This window comes from Sus scrofa, chromosome 5 (genome assembly GCF_000003025.6).
Source record: "Sus scrofa isolate TJ Tabasco breed Duroc chromosome 5, Sscrofa11.1, whole genome shotgun sequence".
Classification (NCBI taxonomy): Eukaryota; Metazoa; Chordata; class Mammalia; order Artiodactyla; family Suidae; genus Sus; species Sus scrofa.
The window spans coordinates 82290943-82311721 of NC_010447.5; the positions used below are offsets into that span (position 1 = coordinate 82290943).

Consider the following 20779-nt stretch of genomic DNA (forward strand, 5'->3'; position numbering starts at 1 on the left):
GGTCACGAGAAGGGCTGATAACACAAGTCTGTTCCAAGCGAGATCCATCCGTAGATGCATCCTGCTCCAGGTTCCATGGTACAAGGTGTTCTGGAGAGGTTCCCCCTCTCTAGCCTGGCATAGCTTTAATCAGTCTTTCAGTTCCAGTGTTACAGAGGGAGCCAGGGCATGATAACCAGTTAAAACGTAAAGGAAAAATAAAAAAATAAAATAACAAGTTAAAATAGACCAAGAAATGGGTCTCAGGCTCTCACTGCTGACCCCTTAGGGGAGACAGTTTTTCCTCGAGGAGGTGGCTGACCGCTACTGAGCCTTACCCCTTCAAACAAGGCTGTCCAGGCAGGCGTGTACCCTTAAGGTCTGGCCCCCGGCTGGCCAGACATGGCTTCATGATCTGGAAGGTCCTTAAAAGGGAGTTCCTTCTCTTCAACCTTCAAACCTAAGCCTTCACATCTCAAGACCCATTTCTTCTGGAACGACTTGCTTTTCATTTGTCATTCGTGATTTAGGGGAAAAGTCGTGTGTGCAGGTCTTGCTGAGCCAAGGACCTGCTTCACATTTTAGTGTGCAGATACCCGGCCACAGGCATAGTCAGAGGCGCAGCCACAGACTCCATCTCTGCACACCGCTCCCCTTCCTCCTCTCAGACCTGCGCTCCCGTCAGCACACTGACTGGCACACACTCAGTTCGAGATGTGAGTTGCAGCTTCTGAGTCAGACTGTGCTTCAAGTTATGCCAGTAACAATAACGGGTAGTTTAATACATGGTATTTGTAATGCCTTTCGCAGGTTGGCTTTCGCAGAGGTTTAGTACTAAGCAAAAGTCTCCCTCCCGGAATTCTGCCTTCCTCAGATGTTCCCTGAGACGCACTCCCCCCCGCGCCCACCGCCCAAATCTGGCAAAGACAACAGTTTTGAGTCCAGTGCGTTCTTCCTGTTATTTGCTCACCTCCCTTTCTCTCTGTTGTCAGAAGGCTTTTGGTTTCTAACCTGCCTTGTTGAATCCACCCGACCTGGAATCACACCACTAGAGACAGTTAGCAGCCATGGTAAAAGCTTGGTTTCTGTGAGCAGGGAGGCCCGTGGAGGACGGAATTTCAAAATCAAGGTCTTCTGTGGTCACTGAGTTAATGTGCATAGTGGTAATAAGGCTTTTTGATAGAAGCATTTTGCTTGGTTCATCTAAAAATCATAGTCTCTTAGTGTTAGTTTATTAACTAAATCTAAAGGATCATTACAAACTGAATGTTATAAATGCTCATGATATCAAATTATACAGTTCATTTTCTAAAAATGAAATTTAAAAATGAGCATCCCCTGATTTTACTTTTTAATGAAGTCCTCATTTAGTGTATTTCCATAAAGCACTCACACACAAAGAAAAATAAAACAACACAGAATCTGTACAAAAATAAGAGGTCTCCATTTTCTGGAACACCTATCTTTTCTGTAAAGAATTTGTTAATATAAAAAAATGTCTACTTAGAAAATTTTAAAAACATTGCTACAATGTCATAAATGCTCTACATTCTCTAGGAAAACATACCTTTGGAAATATACAACTATTGGGAATTCTTAAAGAAATTCAAGTCCTGGACGTGCTACAGATGAATTCCATACAGGGCAGCATTAAAACCTGTCTGTCCTCTGTACCACTTCTAGAAATTGTCTGCCACTTTGACTGAGTGAGATAGAATTCTTTCTTCAAACATCATCATTGATTTCTGTGGATATCCTTAGGGTGACACTCTATTTAAAAAAAAAAAAAAGTTTGAAAGAAAGTAAACAATTCCAGTGCCAGCTCTGAAACTCCCACAGCATTGCACCCCCTCAGAGATGATCTCACTATGGGTCGTACTGAGCTTGAGTTGGATCCTCAAGAATTTCCTTGGTTTTCTCTAACCTTTTAGCTACTAATTCACTTGTTTCAAAATGTAAGATTTTCCCCGTTGCCAAAGGTCCCACCTTCTCTCTGCCTTGGGAACATTTTTCAACAACACACTTATTTTTAAGAAAAGACCTATTTCCTGTTATTTGAAACTCTTAAATCAGACCTCCTCGCAAAGAAAATAACCAGGATCTATGACTATCAGCAGCAAATGGCAGAGGGCAGATGAACGTTTCATTGTTTGGGAGAGCTAATCAAGATGCTCTCCTTTGGGAATACACAAAATTACACAATAATTACATATTTGTTCAAACACATAATGGTGAGAAGAAAGATAGTGCCCTTATTTTTTCTTGTTAATCCAAGAAATGTTCTACGGATTTCAACTAATCGTCATCATCAGTAACTTGTAACATTTGCATTGACAAATACCTACCTGGAAATCGTGGATAAATGTTAGAAAGTAGAAAATGAAACCAAAGGCCACTGTCCATTCACAGATCGCACTCACTACGTGATACACGTAATCCTAAGAACAACCAAAAAAAGGAACAGAATTTAGCCTACATGCATTCACTTTAGTGTATGTACTGAAATCATAATGAGCAGGTCAGGTCCGAGGAAAAAGCTGTCCAGTGAGCATAAATCAAGCCCTGGAGGAAACAAGGGGTAAGCAGGGCCATGGAGATGCACTTCCGGGCAGCTGCCCCACGAGAACCTGAGTACAAAGTTCTTTTGGGTTCTCACACACCCTAGCTTTAAGGCTTGTCTATGTAACTTAAAAAGGCAGAATGAGGACCGAAGATTTGCGGAGAGTGGAAGCCAAATCTGGACTCAGTGGAAGAAAGAACTTTCCATACAAGGCATGACTTGCCCTCCCACTGCTGGGAAGCTCAAAGTTGAAAGACAGCCTCGAAAAGCACCTCCCAGCATCAGTGTGGTTATTCCAAAGGCCTCCCTGGTGCATCTCAAGGAAATTAATCAACGGTCACCACCAGGTCTTGTGTTTCTCTGTTACTACAGAAAATGCCAGTTCAGAAAATAGGTCTGCTTAACATTATAAGGTAAGCAGAGTTACGAAGCAAATGCTAATAATGAGACTACTTCTTGGTGGGAGGAATGAGAGAATGGAAGGCAAGAAAGAGAATGGTGTTTAATTGGGGTTCGAAAGTCAGCTGCCTCTGGAGGCCAGGAAACAAATAAAAGAACTGAAACTGATGGTTGCAAAAAGAGAGCAGCGACCGAGGCCCACACCTCCTCATTTCAATTCCATTCTCACCAAATGGGAAAAATAATCCCCGAGTTACTTTGGGGAAAAAAAAAAAAAGCCTGAGGTGAGGGGCTGGTATGTATGTGTCAGAGACAGAGACAGAGGGACAGAGGAGAGGATCTCCCCTGATTTTCAAATGCCAAAAATTACTCTAGAAGCATTGTTTTAAACACTAAGCAAAAAATGCCTGTCTGCATTCTGACTTGAGCCCACATGCCAAATTAGCCTGTCATCAATTCATGCCCTCTATTTTCAAATAATACCCTCTATTTTCTTCCTACTTCACTGTCTGCTCTGCTCTAGGTTACAGGTGTGAACAAACAAACATGCTAGGTTGCAGGTCAGTCCTTTCCTTTGACGCGGTTTTCACCCACAAAGATGTAACAGAGGCCCATCAAACTCTTACACACCCTTGCTCCCCCCTCCAAGGACTGTCACATCCACTGCTGGTCCTGTCGAGGCCACTCTAGGGAGCATCGGACCAGCCTGCATTAGGGGGTTGAGAAGGGAGGCCAGCACCCCGGACAATGAAAATGCCTCATACAAAGAGAAGCAGACTTTGGAGGTTTTGGGGGGGGGGTGTTCCGTCGTGTGATATTAGTGATGGCGCCCTGGAGCAGGGGTCCAGACCTTCCGCCATGTACATGTGAATGCAGGCTGAGCTCGAAACGAGACAATGATATCCTAATTCTCAGCCTCCCCACCAGGTACGTCGAAGCACAGGACTGTCCTGTGAGAGCTCTGACCTCCACAGCTTGGGGCAGGACCTAAATGCTCACTCTAGTCTGTGAATGGAGGTAGAGGGTTTTCTTCACATTCGTGGATTTGGGGAAACAGGAGGCAATCTAAGAGCAGCATAGTAATTTATGGAGTGAATAGAAAACCAGGTTCTTTTCCTATTTTTAAGATAGAAAATTAAATGGAAAAAGGTTTTTCTAGAGTTCCCGCTGTGGCACAACGATATTGGCAGCGTCTCTGCAGCATGAGGACACAGGTTCGCTCCCCAGCCTTTAACAATAGGTTAAAGGGGATCCAGCGTTGCTGCAGGTGTGGCATAGGTTGCAACTGAGGCTTAGATCCCTGGCCTGGGAACTCCATATGCCGCAGGGTGGCCAAAAAAAAAAAAAAAAAAGTAAATTAAAAATTTTAAAAAGGGGAGTTCCCGTCGTGGCGCAGTGGTTAACGAATCCGACTAGGAAACATGAGGTTGCGGGTTCGGTCCCTGCCCTTGCTCGGTGGGTTAACGATCCGGCGTTGCCGTGAGCTGTGGTGTAGGTTGCAGACGCAGCTCGGATCCCGCGTTGCTGTGGCTCTGGCGTAGGCCGGTGGCTACAGCTCCGATTCAACCCCTAGCCTGGGAACCTCCATATGCCGCGGGAGCGGCCCAAGAAATAGCAACAATAACAACAACAAAAAAGACAAAAGACAAAAAAAAAAAAAAATTTTAAAAAAGGGTTTTTTTGGTTTGTTTTTTGGTTTCTTTCTTTCTTTCTTTCTTTTTTTTTTTTTTTTAAACTGCCTCCATTAAGCTTTGAGAAATCCTTCCCAGCCGCTGATTTGTGGTGGAAGGTCTCCTCCCAGTGGTTCAAAAGTAAAGTACACCTGGCTCTGCTCTGCTCTGGTGCCTCCTTTTCCAGAAGCACTTTTTTCCCTAACATCTGTCTGGATCATTCTTCTCACTCCCTTCAGTCTCTCCCTGGTGTCCTGCAGGCTTCCATCACCTGCCAGAATCCTCTGTGATGGAAAGCCCTTCCTCTGACCCCTCCATCCCCCTCAGGCACCATCTTACTTCTCCTTCTCTCGCTTCCAAACATTCCACTGAGACAGTGAACCACTGCTCTCACTGTTTCTTCAACCTCCTGCAATTGGCTTCTCACTCTGACCTTTGACTAAGACTGCTTTTGGAAAACCATCAATAACTCCACCTGCCCCTTTGGGAAAAACTCCTGCTGTTTTCTCACTAACTCCCTTCTTGCTGTACCTAAGGGCACGCATTCAGCTCAGTTCCAAACCCCTGATTCCGTGTGTTCTGGTGTTTGGTCTGGAAATTACCAGTTACTCTAGTCTATGCTCTGATGGCTCTCAACCCCTGGCTCTAACTGGATATTTCTCAGCGTTTCACTAGCCTCAGATTCAGTGATTCTAAAGCCAAACCCATCCAGTTGCCTCCATTAAATCAGTTATTCCTATTAGGGACCCAATTATCTCTGCTCACAAAAACAGGTTCTTGGGTTCTCCCAAGACAAAAACTTGGGCATCATCTTCACTTCATCAAGTCCTTTCATTCTCTCGCTATTACTTGCAATCTAGACGAATTTAGATTTGAAATTAAACGGGCGGAACTTCATTCTCCCTGCCATCCTAACTCCGGGCTCACGCCTCTGCAGTCCACCCCAGGTGTTGCTTCTGACTAGTATTCATCCAGTAGAATTCCTTCACTTTAGTCTCCTGTTCAAAAGCCTTCAAAGGCTTATTCTGGTCACCTGTGTCAAGCATCTGCCTCTCTGCTCACCTCTTACAGCCGTGCACAAACTAATCCCCACCCTCCCCCCTGACCACATTTATTTCTCATCCTATCCTGATACAAGTTATGCTCAACACTGTCCTCATCCCCTCCCCCTCCACTCAGTACACCCTGCCTCCTCTGACCTCCGCACACCTTCACGCACTCTGTTCCCTCCCCTTCAGTGGCTCACCTCTTTCACCAGGCCTTGATGGTTGAAGGGTTTAAGAAAGAATTAGAGGAGTTCTCGTCATGGCTCAGCAGAAAGAATCTGATAATGAGGACGCAGGGTTGGTCCCTGGCCTCATTCAATGGGTTAAGGATCTGGCGTGGCCGTGAACTGTGATGTAGGTCACAGATGTGGCTCGGATCTGGTGTGGCTGGGGCTGGGGCATAGGCCAGCAGCTATAGCTCCGATTGGACCCCTGGCCTGGGAACCTCCATATGTCGTGGGGTGTGGCCCTTAAAAAAAGACAAACAATAAAGAAAAAAAAAAAAAGAGAGAGAAAATTAGAAATTCAAAATTTTGAAAATAATTGTGACAATAACCCCAGGAACCAGTTTGACAATCATATGGACAATGACTTAAATTTTACCTTTTCTTTTGGATTCCACTCCAGCTTGGTTATAGAAATTAGCGAAGCACAAGCAATCACTAAACAAAAGGAAAGTGTTAAGGAAACTACAGAAGAAAACGGGCCCTTTAGGGTTAAGACAGGATTATTCTAATAATATAACCATTACACAGTGTTATAATGTTAGTACCAGCATTTCTGCAATCAAACTAGTCATATTCCAACCTTAAGTTCCATTATGACAGCAGGTAAAGTACAACATGGAAGTAGTCATTTCTGAGCAAACTTTGAGGTCATATGTAGAAAATTTTTAATCTGTGGCTACATTTTGCTTGACTCTGTTGTTTAAATTTGGTCAAAAAAATAAATGTGGTCAAAATGACTGACAGCAGTCTAATATGGGTACTTTTGGAGGACTTTTTCCCTAAGACACTTTTTTCCTAAGTAAAAATATTAATTAAAAGTTTTGGAGTTCCTGTTGTAGTACAGTGGGTTAAGGACCCTGTGAGGATGCAGGTTCAATCCCTGGCCTCGCTCGGTGGATTAAGATTCCAGCATTGCCAGAAGCTGCGGCACAGACCACAGATGTGGCTCAGATCCAGTGTTGCCTTGGCTGTGGCGTAGGGTCCCAGCTTTGGCTCTGACTCTACCCATGGCCCGGGAATTTCCATATGCCACAGGTATGGCTGTAAAAAGAAAAAAAATTTTTTTCCCTAAAATACTGTGCTCACGGCAACAGCTTCAAGGAAAAATTAACATTTCAAAGTACCAAAGTATCACAAAGTACCAAGAGTAACATAGAAAACAAACTACAGAAACTCAAGCTATTATTGGGGAGTTCCCATACGTGGTGCAGCTGAAACGAATCCAACTAGTAACCATGAGGTTTTGGGTTCGATCTTGGGCCTCGCTTAGTGGGTTAAGGATCTGGTGTTGATGTGAGCTGTGGTGTAGGTCACAGATGAGGCTCGAATCTCAAATCGCTGTGGCGTAGGCCAGCGGCTACAGCTCTGATTCAACCTCTAGCCTGGGAACCTCCAAAAGGAAATTTAAGCTGTTCTTCTTTTTCTTTTTTGGCCACCCCATGGCATATGGAGTTCCTGAGCTAGGGATCAGATCCGAGCCACAGTTGGGATCTAAACTGCAACTACAGCAACACCAGATCCCTTAACACACTGTGCCTGGCTGGGGATGGAATCTGAGTCCTGGCGCTGCCGAGACTGTCAATCCTGTTGCACCACAGTGGAAACTCCTAAGCTGTTATCTTTAAGAACGACAACAGACTTTTTCCGATGAATAACTAAATAAGGTACAGGCAGAGCCCTTCCTCCCTGGCCCAAAAGCTTTCCAAATCAAATAGATATATCCTATGTCTGACCTTGGGGATAAAGGACAAACCCCGAAAGGCCAGCCTGATAAAGCCAAGGCCATTGCCCAGTGTGGACAAGATCATCTGCACAAAGGTGGTGACAACCATTTTGATCGAATTTAGAAGACCAAAGAGAAAGCTCGAGAGAAATGGGATGCTCTTAAAAAGCTTTTGCAGAAGTTCCCGTCGTGGCTCAGTGGTTAACGACTCCGACTAGGAACCATGAGGTTTTGGGTTCAACCCCTGGCCTCGCTCAGTGGGTTAAGGATCCAGCATTGCTGTGAACTGTGGTGTAGGTCTCAGACGAGGCTGGGATCTGGTGTTGCTGTGGCTCTGGCGTAGGCTGGCAGCTATAGCTCCGATTCAACCCCTGGCCTGGGAACCTCCATATGCTGTGGGTGTGGCCCTAAAAAGACAAAAAATAAAAAATAAAAAGCTTTTGCAAAAAGTTAGGAATTCCAGGAGTTCCTGTCGTGGCTCAGTAGGTTAAGAACCCAACTAATATTCATGAGGATGCAGGTTCAACCCCTGGCCTTGCTCAGTGGGTTAAGGCTCTGACGTTGCTTCAAGCTGTGGTGTAGGCTGGCAGCTGCAGCTCAGATTTGACCCCTAGCCTGGGAACTTCCATATGCTGCAGGTGCAACCCTTAAAAAAAAGTCAGGAATTCCAGGTGTTGAGTCAATCAATGACAAGTCTGAACTTCCTCTGATTTTGAAGTCAGCATGCTCTCTCCCTGCCCTCCCCCACCTCCCATATTTTGCAGTGCTTTCTTGTTTTCTCAAAATAAAAGTAGAAAGCCTTGAAGGTTCTCTGTTCATGTCATGACCATACTCTGCTTTCTAATGGTTTAGAAGCCTCTTAATTCTCTCACTTAATTCTTTATTTCATCTTTAGTCCCATCAGGGAGGAGGAAGGGAGGTGGGGAAAACTGGCAAAACAAACTCCCAGAAATATCACAGCCTTTTCGGACAAAGCCCGGGGAATGTGCTGCCTTAGAGAGAAAAGAGCCGGGTGCAGGGATGACTATAGAAGCCACACTGATAAAAACTAAAAAGGACCCAGTGAAATTAATCTTAATATATCTTATATAACCCAATATATCAAACATGTTATCATCTTAACAGGTCATAATATAAAGCATTATTAAATGAGATTTTTTTTTTTAAGTCTTTGAAATCCAGTGTTTCACACTGACGGCCCATCTCTATACAGACTAATCAGGTTTCAAGTGCTCAAGAGCCTTGTGTGGCCAGGGGCTACTGTGTTGGATGGACAGCTCAGCTCTAGAAAGACAAGGTAGAGAGGCTCTCGAGGCAAGGAGAGGAGCACAGGCAAAAGCAGAGACCAGGAAACAGCCACACGCAGGGGGGAAAGTCTAAAACTGAAGTGAAAGAAATGGGAAGACTCAGACTATGTGCCTCAAGCAAAGGAAGCCAGACTTTGCATTGTTAGTGATTTTGTGAAAGCTTTTGAAAGTTGCAGAAACTCGGTACAAGATGGACAGTTTAGGGAGTTCCCTGGTGGTCTAGTTAGGACTCAGTGCTTTCACTGCTGTGGCCACATCAAGACACTGCATGCCTCAGCCAAAAAAAAAAAAAAAAAAAAAAAAAAAAGATAGTGTAACAGGAAGGGCTTAGAAAAGCATGATTCTAAGGACTGCCTTGCTCCAGGCCTTACTGTCTTCAGGAGTCAAATGAAGCTGTTTCACAGAATAGAAGAAACAATGGCATTTTAAAAGATGCTTTAAAATCTTTGTAAGGAAATATAAATCCAGCCTAATGTTTAAGACAAAAGACTTTTTCATATCGATAAATTTGTTCAAGTTAATTGGATAAAAGGACATAACCTGTTTCTGTTCCAGGATGCTGCCCCTCAGCATGGCTCATAAGAACTTCCTCTGGAGTTCCAGTGGCTCAGTGCTAATGAACCAGACTAATATCCATGAGGATTCTGGTCTGATCCTTGGCCTCGCTCAGTGGGTTAAGGATCTGGTGTTGCCATGAGCTGTGCTGTAGGTTGCAGACGTGGCTCAGATCCCAAGTTGCTGTGGCTGTGGTGTAGGCCGGTGGCTGTAGCTCTGACTGGACCCCTGGCCTGGGATCCTCCATATGCTGTGGGTGTGGCCCTGAAAAAAACAAGAAACAAAAAACAAAAACAAAAAGAACCTCCTAGAACTGAGTATGTGAAACTCTGGCCTGAAAAGCTGATTCTGCTAAAACCCTCTCATTTTAATACCTAGTGATTTGTCTCCAAAGTTGAAAGCAAAGAAAGGCTTCCTACACCAAGAAAACTTTATAACCCTACAAACAGTTCTATAAATCTTACAGTTAACACAAGCTAAAAGTTGAGGAGATACATTTCAAGAGAAAACATGAGTATATTCAATCCATAAACAGGACAAGGAAATGGAGAATGAAATATCTTAGGAACCAGGGTATACAGTTTGTTGTTAAATTTCTCAATACTAGAACTGGTTTCTCTGTGCTTAGAAATTTTGTAATTAAAAATTTCCGTCTCTAAATGACAAAAACGAAACCCCAAACCATAGATTTAGACCTCACATTTTGTATAGCTCTGATTTTTAAAAGAGAAATGCAAACTTAATCAACTATACTTCCATTAAAAAATAAATTAAAAAATACAAAGCTTAATACTTAGAAGTACATGATGGCATCATGTCTTTTTACTCAAGCTTGCCCACTTTGTACACAAACCAGCATTTGATATGACTGTAAATGTTATTTTGAAAGATGGGAAATTTCCCACCCCAAAAGACCACAGCTTCTCAATTTTATTTTTTGTTAAATACCTCTCTGGGGGAAAAAAGGAAAAGAAAAAAAGGAAGGGAAGGAGGGAGGGATGGTTTTCATTCTTCTAAATCAGAATATACAAGTGTGATAAATTTATTATTTTGGGGGATGGCCACATCTGCGGCATATGGAGGTTCCCAGGCTAGGGGTCAAATCTGAGCTGCAGCTGCCGGCCTACGCCACAGCCACAGCAACTCGGGATCTGAGCCGAGTCTGCGACCTACACCACAGCTCATGGCAACGCCGGATCCTTAACCCACTGAGTGAGGCCAGGGATTAAACCCACAACCTCATGGATACTAGTTGGCTTCGTTACCAATGAGCCACAATGGGAACTCCAATTTTTTTTTTTCTTGAAAATGAAACCAGCTATAAAAAGAAAAGGCTAAATGTATTTTAAGTGATTTAGAAAAGTAAATCATATAGAGCTTTTTAAACCGTCTTGATATGGACTAGTAAATCAAACCATCTAATCACCTTCGTGTGGGGAGAAAGGAAGAGTCTGGCCTCTTGGGACTCCACAAGGCTGTTACTTTAAGTACAATATCAATATTTGATGTCTTTAGCCAAGCACTACAAAGAAAAATAAATATTTTCACATGGCTCATGAAATCGACCCTGTGGAAGGAAAGTAAACAGATACTGAAGTGTTCTGACATATTTTTCCATTTGCCTTTCACACCATTCTTTTGCCCAAAGATTTTTTTGATCTAACCAGACAATGTTGAGATATTTTCTTAATGATTTACCCTTTTCTCCCAATTGTTGTCCTGAGGCATGTTGACACTTGGCTGTTAACCTCGGCTTTCTCCATGGCTTTGGGGGGTGGGGTGGGGGTGTCAGGCTTACAAGGACACTGACAGATGTGATGGAAAAGGATACTGGGGATGACGGCTGCACAGGAGACGGCAGAGATGGCCATCCGGACATGACACGTGGAAAGGCGGTTCCACTGGGGACACGACTTGTAGGAGATGATGGACTGCAGGAGCGTGTACACGACACCGCAGACAAATGCCAAGAGGGCGCCACCGTCGTGCACCACCGGGACAGCTAACTCCTGGAGAGAAAGTCACACATGAGATGTTACACATCGAGAGCCAAATGCACGGGCATATCCACTTAGGGACATTATATATGAAATAAAAAGTACTTCTGGATTTTCTGTTTGGCTCAGCAGAAAGAAACCCAACTAGGATCCGTGAGGAGGCAGGTTCAATTCCTGGCCTCGCTCAGTGGGTTAAGGATCCAGTGTTGTTGTGAGCGATGAGGTGGGATCACAGACACAGCTCAGATCTGGCATTGCTGAGGCCGTGGCATAGGCCAGTGGCTACAACTCTGATTTGCCCCCGGAGACCGGGAACCTTCGTGTGCCGTAGGTGTGGCCCTAAAAAAAAAAGAAAGAAAAGGAAAAAATATTCTTTAGAAGGGAAATGACTCAGATCAGACAGGAATTTTGGAGAAAGGTTCAGACGACGTCTGGCACCTTTTTGGAAACTCTCTTGTTAATTGAAAAGATAGTAAAAAAAAAAAGAGAGAGAGAGAGAAAATTGACTGTCAAGTGGGTTCAACCTCAGAAAACTTAACTTTTCCAAAAAGGAGATTTCTTGAGGTGCAGGAAAGCACTGACAGAAACTGCTTGGTGAGGACACAGCAAAAAAGTAGCCATCCTAGAGTTCCTAGTGGCTCAGTGAATTAATGGTCTGGCATTGTCACTGTTGTTGCTTAGGTCACTTTTGCGGCACGCGTTCGATCCCTGACCCAGGAACTTCCGAATGCTGAGACCAAGAAAGAAAGGGGGGAAAAAGTAGCCATCCCACCCACCAGTTCAGGAACAAGAACTTCTGATAAATGCAATTAACTCCCACTCAGGAAAAAGCGCCAGTCAATGCTCTCTCTTGCCCCCACATCTCTAGTTCTTCTTGAGGTAACAGCTCAAGCTGGTTTGCTCATGGCATGTCGAAAATGAATTACAGGATATCAAACACGGAAGTCGTAAAAAACTATATTTATGGGAACAATGACAAGGCAAACACTTTGCTCTAGGGGAAAGAGAGTCTATTTCTGGTCCATGTGAAGATGGAAACACTTCACAGAAGCTTTAAAGGGAAGCAAAAGCTTCATGCTCTAACCCCCTAAGTCTTCTTCCTAAAGTCTGTCCTTTTTGGTTTAAACATTGACAGCCGTATCATTATGATGTTGCGATGCTGTATCATTGTGACGGGATATCATAGAGTGCACACCCTCCCCCCACGGAACACTTCATACCCACACTCTTCTAGACAAATTAAGTCATTCCAGCTCTCCCTTGTCCCTTTCTTTTTCTTTTTCTTTTTTTTTTTCTTTTTAGGGTTGCACCCTAGGCATATGGAAGTTCCAAGGCAAGGGGTTCAATCAGAGCTACAGCTGCCGCCCTACACCACAGCCACAGCAACACTAGATCTGAGCCGTGCCTGTGACCTATACCCCAGCTCCTGGCAACGCTGGATCCTTAACCCACTGAGCGAGGCCAGGGATCAGATCCTTATCCTCATAGATACTAATTGGATTTGCTGCACCACAATGGAACTCTCCCTCTTCCCTTTCAAATTTTTTTTTTTTTCCAGCATGCTTTCTGATGCTAGAACTATGAACTGTGTGCATGCTTTTTCTCACTGAGATTCCCTCATTCTGGCTTTGAGGTGAACTCTTCCTGGCAGGTTCTGGGCAGACTGCTTCGATTCAAAGGTAGCTTGTGCCTTTCATGACTCCTGTGATCTTGGGCAAGTGCTACCTCTCTGGGTCTCCTTTTCTCCATTGATAAATGAGGACAGTAATATTACCTATCTTCTAAGGGCGATGTTAGAATGATACGTGTCACGGCATGAAATATTTTCAAAAATGTCTATCGCCTAGAAAACCTCCATACATGTTGTGATGAAACCCAAAATGCGCACAATCATAAAATGTAAGGAAACAGCACAGTCTCTGCCATGTGACACATGTCACAGACAACTAGTGGTGTTTGTTTCCTCATACAGAGAGGATAAGGATAGGAAAGCTCAGTGGAGCCAGAAGGAAACTGAGTTCACAAGATGCCCCCCAACAAGCCTCATGCACTTGCTCCAGGGAGGCTGCAAATTCCGCTCTGGCCCTTCGCCAGTGTTAACAAGGGAACACTGGTGCGTAGGGATTTCTAACGTCCCCCAATGAAAACCTGTTGGGCGCTAGACCTGAGCGTCTCTCCCTGCACCAGGCTATCTTGAAGATTCTGCGTAATACAAGGAACGGTGCCTCACCCCTCGAACCCCAGCACTGAGCTTCCCAGAGCACTTTATTACACTGTCCCCCGCCTCCTCCCTCCCACCCAGCCCGTGACAGATGGCTTCCTTCATGGGCAGGGTGGAAAAAGTGCAGGTCAGGCAGAGGGCTCTCTGATAATGGTCTGGCTTCATGAGGGGCAGAGATTAGAGAACAGGTGGACAGCAGGCGATGCAGGTGGCGATCAGAAGTTACTGGCCTCCCAGGTCCAGGCTAGGGGGGCAGCGCCCCTTTGCTGTGGCTTCAGCCTGCCAGGGCTGAAGGCTGACAGCTTTTTATGAAAGTAAGCATCGCACGAGATCAACTCGCTTCTCATGGGAAAAAAACCTCAAGGAGTACCCCGGCAGAACCAAAAGTCCCCCAGGAGTAACTTCCTTTCTGTGGTCACACAGGGAGTGTCGGCCTCTAATGATGAACCAATGACCACGATGGCCACCCGGTACCGACTCCTGAGGACTGTCCATTGTGTGGCTGAATCCTAGCAACAGGCCTGTGAGGCAAGTGCTATTACAATTAGTACTCATTAGAAATACAACACCTCAGCACAGAGAACTCTACCCAATATTCTGTAATAATCTATGTGGGAAAAGAATCTGACAGAGAAGTTCCCCTCCCGGCTCAGAAGAAACGAATCTGACTGGCATCCATGAGGACACAGGTTCGATCCCCGGCCTCCGTCAGTGGGTTAAGGATCCAGCGCTGCCTTGAGCTGTGGTGTAGGTTGCAGACTCGGCTCGGACCCCATGCTGCTGTGGTTGTGGTATATGCTGGCGGCTACAGCTCCAATTTGACCCCTAGCCTGTGAACCTCTACATGCCTCGAGTGCAGCTCTAAAAAGACAAAAGACAAACAAAAAACCATGAAGAAAAGAGAAAGAAATATAACACCTCAGAGTTCCCTGGTGGCTCAGTGGGTTAAGGATGTGGTGTTGTCACTGCTGTAGCTTGGGTCACTGCTGTCTCGAGGGTTTGATCCCTGGCTCAGGAACTTCCATGTGCCACAAGTATGGGGGGGAAAAAAGAAAAAGAAAAAAGAAAAGAAATATAGCACCTATTTTTAAAATGTTAAATATCGTCCCCACAGACAAATAGGTCCCATGCTTTCCTGAAAGAAACCTTGGAATGAACGGGAACCCATAAACTAAAGTCAAACAAGTAGCGTGTTTTCAAACACTTGACAAAGTAAGAATATATCAAGCAGACTCTGTTGTGGTCATCATGTAAGTTAATTCGCTTCAGCAGGGCCATATTTTGACCCTGCAACTGATTTGCTGAGTAACCCAGAGCAAATAATTTCGCTTCCATATACCTTTAGCCTCAGCTGTGAAAGGAAGAGCTCAGAAGCCTCTCCTTGAACAGTAGAGGTTCAAACAGCTGCATTGGTAAAAATACACACGCTCACACACACATATATCTCCATGCTGTTAATGAAATGATTTCATGGCTAAAATAGCTCTCCCAGCACCTTAAGCCACTGCCATAAGAAAATGGAGAGATGCAGGGCCCAGAGCATCCTCGAAAGCATGCTTCTCTCACAACCACGCAAACACACACCCCGTATCTTCCAAGTACCATGTAGATGATAAAGACTTGTTTCTCAAAAGCAAAATGGCCCAATTCTCATGCACTGCTCATCTGTCTGAGAACTATGCTGCCCCAAGTGTGCCTCTTATATTCTTGCTTCTCTCCTCCAGACACATTCACTCCATCGCCCCCGATAACCAAAAACACTTCAGGGCGTACCTGGAAATTGGCTACGATGCCCATTCCGATGCATCCTACCAACCCAAGAACTAGCGACACCAGGTTGAAAACAGGAGTGCTGAAATAGCTGGTTTGATTTTGCTTCTCTACTATTTTATATCTTGTGTACATTGTGGCTGCACCTGAAAAAGAAAGGGACTCTGGTAAATTTTTAGTATTTGGCTTTTTGGAAGGAAAAACACATGAACAGATTTGTATGGCTTTTACCAAGTTTGTATGTTCAATCTCCTGATTGCAGTGGTCTCCTCCCTCCCCCCTCCCCGTTCTTCCTCACCCCATCATAGTCTCCCCGCAGTGTGATGGACAGACAGACAGACAGACAGACACACACACACACACACACACACACACACACACACACACACACAGAGTCTTGGCTGTCATCCTTTTCACATAAATGCTATTATGCCCATACCGTTTTGGGATTTGCTTTTTTTCACGTAAAAAATGTACCAAGGAGATCTTACCAACGTCAGTACAAACAGGTTTGCCTCGTCATGGTATACACGGTGAGAGGCCACATTTATTTCTCCCTTCTCCTAATGACACATCTCTATCTACAGTCTGTTTTTTCCTACTACAAAGAATGCTCAGTGAACATCCTTGTATAGACATCTCTGACACACTTTCAGAGTTTCTGAAAGACAAATTCCTAGGAGTAGTATTACTGGGTCAAAAAACTATGATTAGGGGTTCCCTGGTTGCCTAGCAGTTAAGGACTCATGCTGTGTCTCAGGTCCGACCCCTGTCCTAGGAATACAGGCATACTGCAGGTGAAGCCAAAAAACAAAACAAACAAAACTATGATCAATTAAAATGCTGAGAAATATCTCCAAATTGCTCCAAGGCTGAGGCGATTGATGTTCCCACAGCAGAGTTTGAAAGCAGTTCTGTATGCCTTTGCCTTTTTAATTATTGCCAATCTAATAAATGAAAAATCAGAACCTGTTGCTTTAATTTACATTTCTCTGATCATTAGTGAGACTGAGCACCTTTCGGTATGTCCATTTCTTCCAAAAATTGCACGTTTATAATTTTTCTTATTTTTCTCTTGAGTTTGTCTATTCATTTTTAATTTGTAGTTGCTTTTAAAACATTACATCTATTGTCAGCTATAAATATTACAAATTTGGAGTTTCCATCGTGGCTCAGTGGTTAGTGAATCCGACTAGGAACCATGAGGTTATGGGTTCGATCCCTGGCCTTGCTCAGTGGGTTAAGGATCCGTGAGCTGTGGTGTAGGTTGAGACGCGGCTTGGATCCCGAGTTGCTATGGCTGTGGTGTAGGCTGGTGGCTACAGCTCCGATTAGATCCCTAGCCTGGGAACCTCCATATGCCGTGGGAGCGGCTCCAGAAAAGACAAAATAAATAAATAAATAAATATATATATATATATATATATATATACGTATATATACATATACGTATATATATATATATATATTACAGATTTTCTTCTGCTCTGTCATTTGTCTTTAACTTTGTGTATCTTTCATTACTTAGAAATTTTAAATTTTTTTTATCAACTCAAATCGGTCAGTTCTTTCCTGTTTAACTTCTGGGTTTTGTGTAACCTGAGATAAAGTTTTCCATCCTAAGGTTTTCCAAAATATTTTCCTATCATTAAATCCAAATCCTCTTGTGGTTTTGCTCTTCATATTTAGTTCTTTAATTACCATTGGCTTTTGTGAATGGTGTGAGAGCGTACGAAAAGGATGTTTTTCCAAAGAGCTGGTCAATTAACCAAATATCATGTGCTGTTTTGGAGAGTGATTTGGTAATAGAATGTAAATTCCAAGGAGAGTAGGGTCCTTGTATGTTTGCTGTTGTGACTCCAACACTAAACATAAGCACAGAGCCCATCAGAGTAGTCACTTAGTAAATGAATGTTGAATAAATGGATAGTGATTGAAATTCATGATGCGTGTCCCCTTTAACTCACATAGATATGCAAAGATAAAGTTTTTTGGTTTTTTTTTTTTTGTCTTTTTGCCATTTCTTGGGCCGCTCCTGCGGCATATGGAGGTTCTCAGGCTAGGGGTCGAATCAGAGCTATAGCCGCTGGCCTACACCACAGCCACGGCAACACGGGATCCAAGCCGTGTCTGAGACCACACCACAGATCACGGCAATGCCAGATCCTTAACCCACTGAGCAAGGCCAGGGATTGAACCCGCAACCTCATGGTTCCTAGTTGGATTCATTAACCACCGAGCCACCACGGGAACTCCCAAAGACATTTAAAAGATATTCACTTAATAATCTACAAGGGTGAAGAACCTGAAAAAGAAATATATATATATGCATTGGAGTTCCCTGGTAGTCTAGCTGTTAGGGTTCGGCACTTTCACTGCTATGGCCTAGGTTCAGTCTCTGGTCTGGGAACTGAGATCCTACATCAAGCTGCTACATGCAACAACCAAGAGAAAATAAATAATTAAAAATAAAGACACATGTGTGTATAATTGAATAACTTTGCTGTACACCTGAAAATAACACAACATTGTAAATCAACTGTACCGCAAAAAAATAAATAAAAAATTTTAAATAAAAGATATTCACTTTAGCATTGTAAATTACAAAATCAGAAACAGCCTAGTTCCCACTGTGGGGCAGTGGGATCAGTGGCGTTTCTGACTCAGGTTCCAACCCCAGCCAGTGGGTTAAAGGATCTGGCACAGTCCCAGCACTGTGGCTCAAATGTGATCCCTGGCCTGGGAACTCCATACGACAGGCAGCCAAAAATTGAAAAAAAAAAAAAAAAAAAAAAAAAAAAAAGAAAGAAAGAAATAGCCCACATGTAGAGTTCTTGAGTGGCACGGAGGGTTAAGGATTTAGCATTGCCACTGTAGCAGCTTGGGTCACTGTGGAACGAGTTTGATCCCCAGCCCCACGTAGTGGCTTAAAGGATCAAGCACGGCTGCAGCTGTGGCTCAGATTCAATCCCTGGCCAGGAAATTCCATATGCTGTGGGTGTGGCCATAAAAAAAAAAAAGAACCTAAATGTTTAATGAGGGGACTGAATGCATAAATTATAATATGTCCACGAGATGGATTTCATGCACGTGTTGACAGGAGGATAAAGTCGATCTGTATGTATTGGAAAAGTGAGTGACGGCCATAATAAAAAGCCATATTTATCACTTGCTAGGGATGGTCTGTTTCGTAAATCCAGACTCTGGGCAAGGATGGTGTAAGAGGGCTCTGGAATTGACTGACTCCTATTTTACTTCCCCTTGCTCATCTCCAAAACCTTGGGAAGAGAAGACCACAAATGTGTGATGGGGTGAAACTCCCTCTACCAAGCAGGACGAACAACTTCCGAAGACGCCGTGTCACCAGGCACCAGGTAGGATCTCCGGCATCTCTGCCCCTTTTCCCCCCTCATAGGTAGAGAGGGACAGAAGGTGCTGGTTTCCTGATGGGTCAGGGTAAGAGTCTGTGGAAAGAGGAGCTCCCATTGTGGTTCAGCAGGTTAAGAACCCGACTAGTATCCATGACGATGTGGGTGTGATCCCTGGCCGCACTCAGTCGGTTAAGGATCCAGCGTTGCCTTAAGCTGTGGTGTAGGCCTGCCATGGGGCTCGGATCCAGCATTGCTGTGGTGTAGGCCAGCAGCTGCAGCTCTGATTTGACACCTAGCTTGGGAACTTGCATATGCCACAGGTGCAGTCCTAAGAAGCAAAAAAAAAAAAGAGAGAAAGAGAAATCTTCGGAGTTCCCTTGTGATACAACAGGTTAAGGACTTGCCATTGTCACTGCAGTGGCTCAGGGGGCTGCATGGATTTGATCCCTGGCCCAGAAATTTCCACAAAATGCAAATTATTTTGTACTTACCAAGAAATGCAGAGAAGTTTATCATAAATCCAAAAATACCACTTTCTGGAGGTGTTGTTCCTGTATCACTGAGAAAGAGAAGACATGTCTAAATCAGTAAAAGGGAATTCAATTCAGCCCTCTGGGCAGGCACGTATTTAGCGAGTTTTATATTGTGTTCCTTCTGGGTGTTCAGCCACTTTGAATCCCAAAGATTTGGCCTGATTTTGTTCTAAAGTATTTTCATTTGGGCTTCGTTTTTCTTTTTCTTTTTTCCCCAGTTTTATTGAGATATAATAACAAATAGCACTGTGTAGGAGTTCCCGTTGTGGCGCAGTGGTTAATGAACCTGACTAGGAACCAAGAGGTTGCTGGTTCCATCCCTGGCCTTGCTCAGCGGGTTAAGAATCGGGCGTTGCCGTGAGCTGTGGTGTAGGCCGCAGATGCAGCTCAGATCCCTCGTTGCTGTGGCTCTGGCGTCGGCTGGCGGCTACAGCTCCGATTAGACCCCTAGCCTGGGAACCTCCATATGCCACAGGAGCAGCCCAAGAAATGGCAAAAAGACAAAAAAATTAAAAAAAACAGCACTGTGTAAATTTAAGGTATAATAATTTGACTTACATCTATCATGAGATGACCACCACAATAAGTTTAGTGAACATCCATCATCTCACACAGACACAAAATTTTTTAAAAAGAAAACTTTTTTTCTTATGATGGGAACTCCTAGGATTTCCTTTTTTTTTTTTTTTTTTTTTGGTCTTTTTGGGACCTCATCATCCATGGCATATGGAGGTTCCCAGGCTAGGGGGTCCAATCAGAGCTGTAGTTGCCGGCCTACACCACAGCCACAGCAACACGGGATCTGAGCTGTGTCTGCGACCCACACCACAGCTCAGGGCAACACCAGATCCTTAACCCACTGAGCAAGGCCAGGGATCGAACCCAAGTCCTCATGGATGCTAGTCGAGTTTGTTAACGGCTGAGCCACGAGAACTCCAAATGTACGTTCTTAACTTTCATATATAACATGCAGCAGTGTTATTGTAGATTACGCATGTCGTACACTGCACCCCTAGTACTTTTTTCTAAGTGGAAGTTGTTCTCTTTGACCACCTTCATCCACCCCCTCCCCCACCCCCAGCCTCTGATCCAAGTCTCGTCTCTTTTTCTTTTGAGTGTGTCTGTGTGTTTGTTTGTTTGGTAGTATAATTGACCTACATCACCTCATGAGGAAGTATTGAAAGTGACTGATGTTTTTCAGATGACCCAACCTGATATATTTGATTTCCTTCTGGGTGAAGAACTGAGTGTGACTATTTGGGGAAAAAAAGAAAAATTGTCTAAAATCATGTTTGAAAAAAATCTACTATTTGGCATTCCCTGGTGATCTAGTGGTTAAAGACTTGGTGTGGCTTCAATCCTGGCCCATAGGTGCAGCCAAAAAAAAAAAAGAAAAGAAAAAAGAAAAAGAAAAATCTACT

The 20779-nt window shown here is 44.0% G+C and overlaps 2 protein-coding genes across 8 annotated transcripts in view; one reads left to right on the forward strand and one right to left on the reverse strand.

Moving 5' to 3' along the window:
* Window positions 1–20779, forward strand: part of GNPTAB (N-acetylglucosamine-1-phosphate transferase alpha and beta subunits) — a 196180-nt gene that overhangs the window by 26303 nt on the left and 149098 nt on the right. For 5 of the 7 annotated variants that reach the window (XM_021092665.1, XM_021092667.1, XM_021092668.1 and 2 more), the window contains one exon: window positions 18742–18828. The gene's annotated coding sequence lies outside the window, so the exon portion shown is untranslated. Of the gene's footprint in view, window positions 1–18741; window positions 18829–20779 lie in introns of those variants that run through there. The other 2 variants (XM_021092666.1, XM_021092676.1) reach the window with 2 other exon arrangements.
* Window positions 1636–20779, reverse strand: part of DRAM1 (DNA damage regulated autophagy modulator 1) — a 33003-nt gene continuing 13859 nt past the window's right edge. The window contains exons 2-7 of the mRNA NM_001190286.1: window positions 19317–19384; window positions 15458–15600; window positions 11298–11475; window positions 6258–6316; window positions 2325–2417; window positions 1636–1749 (exon numbers count right to left, since the gene is read on the reverse strand). Coding sequence (NP_001177215.1) covers window positions 1705–1749; window positions 2325–2417; window positions 6258–6316; window positions 11298–11475; window positions 15458–15600; window positions 19317–19384 — 586 coding nt within the window. The 3' untranslated portion in view covers window positions 1636–1704. The remainder of the gene's footprint in view (window positions 1750–2324; window positions 2418–6257; window positions 6317–11297; window positions 11476–15457; window positions 15601–19316; window positions 19385–20779) is intronic.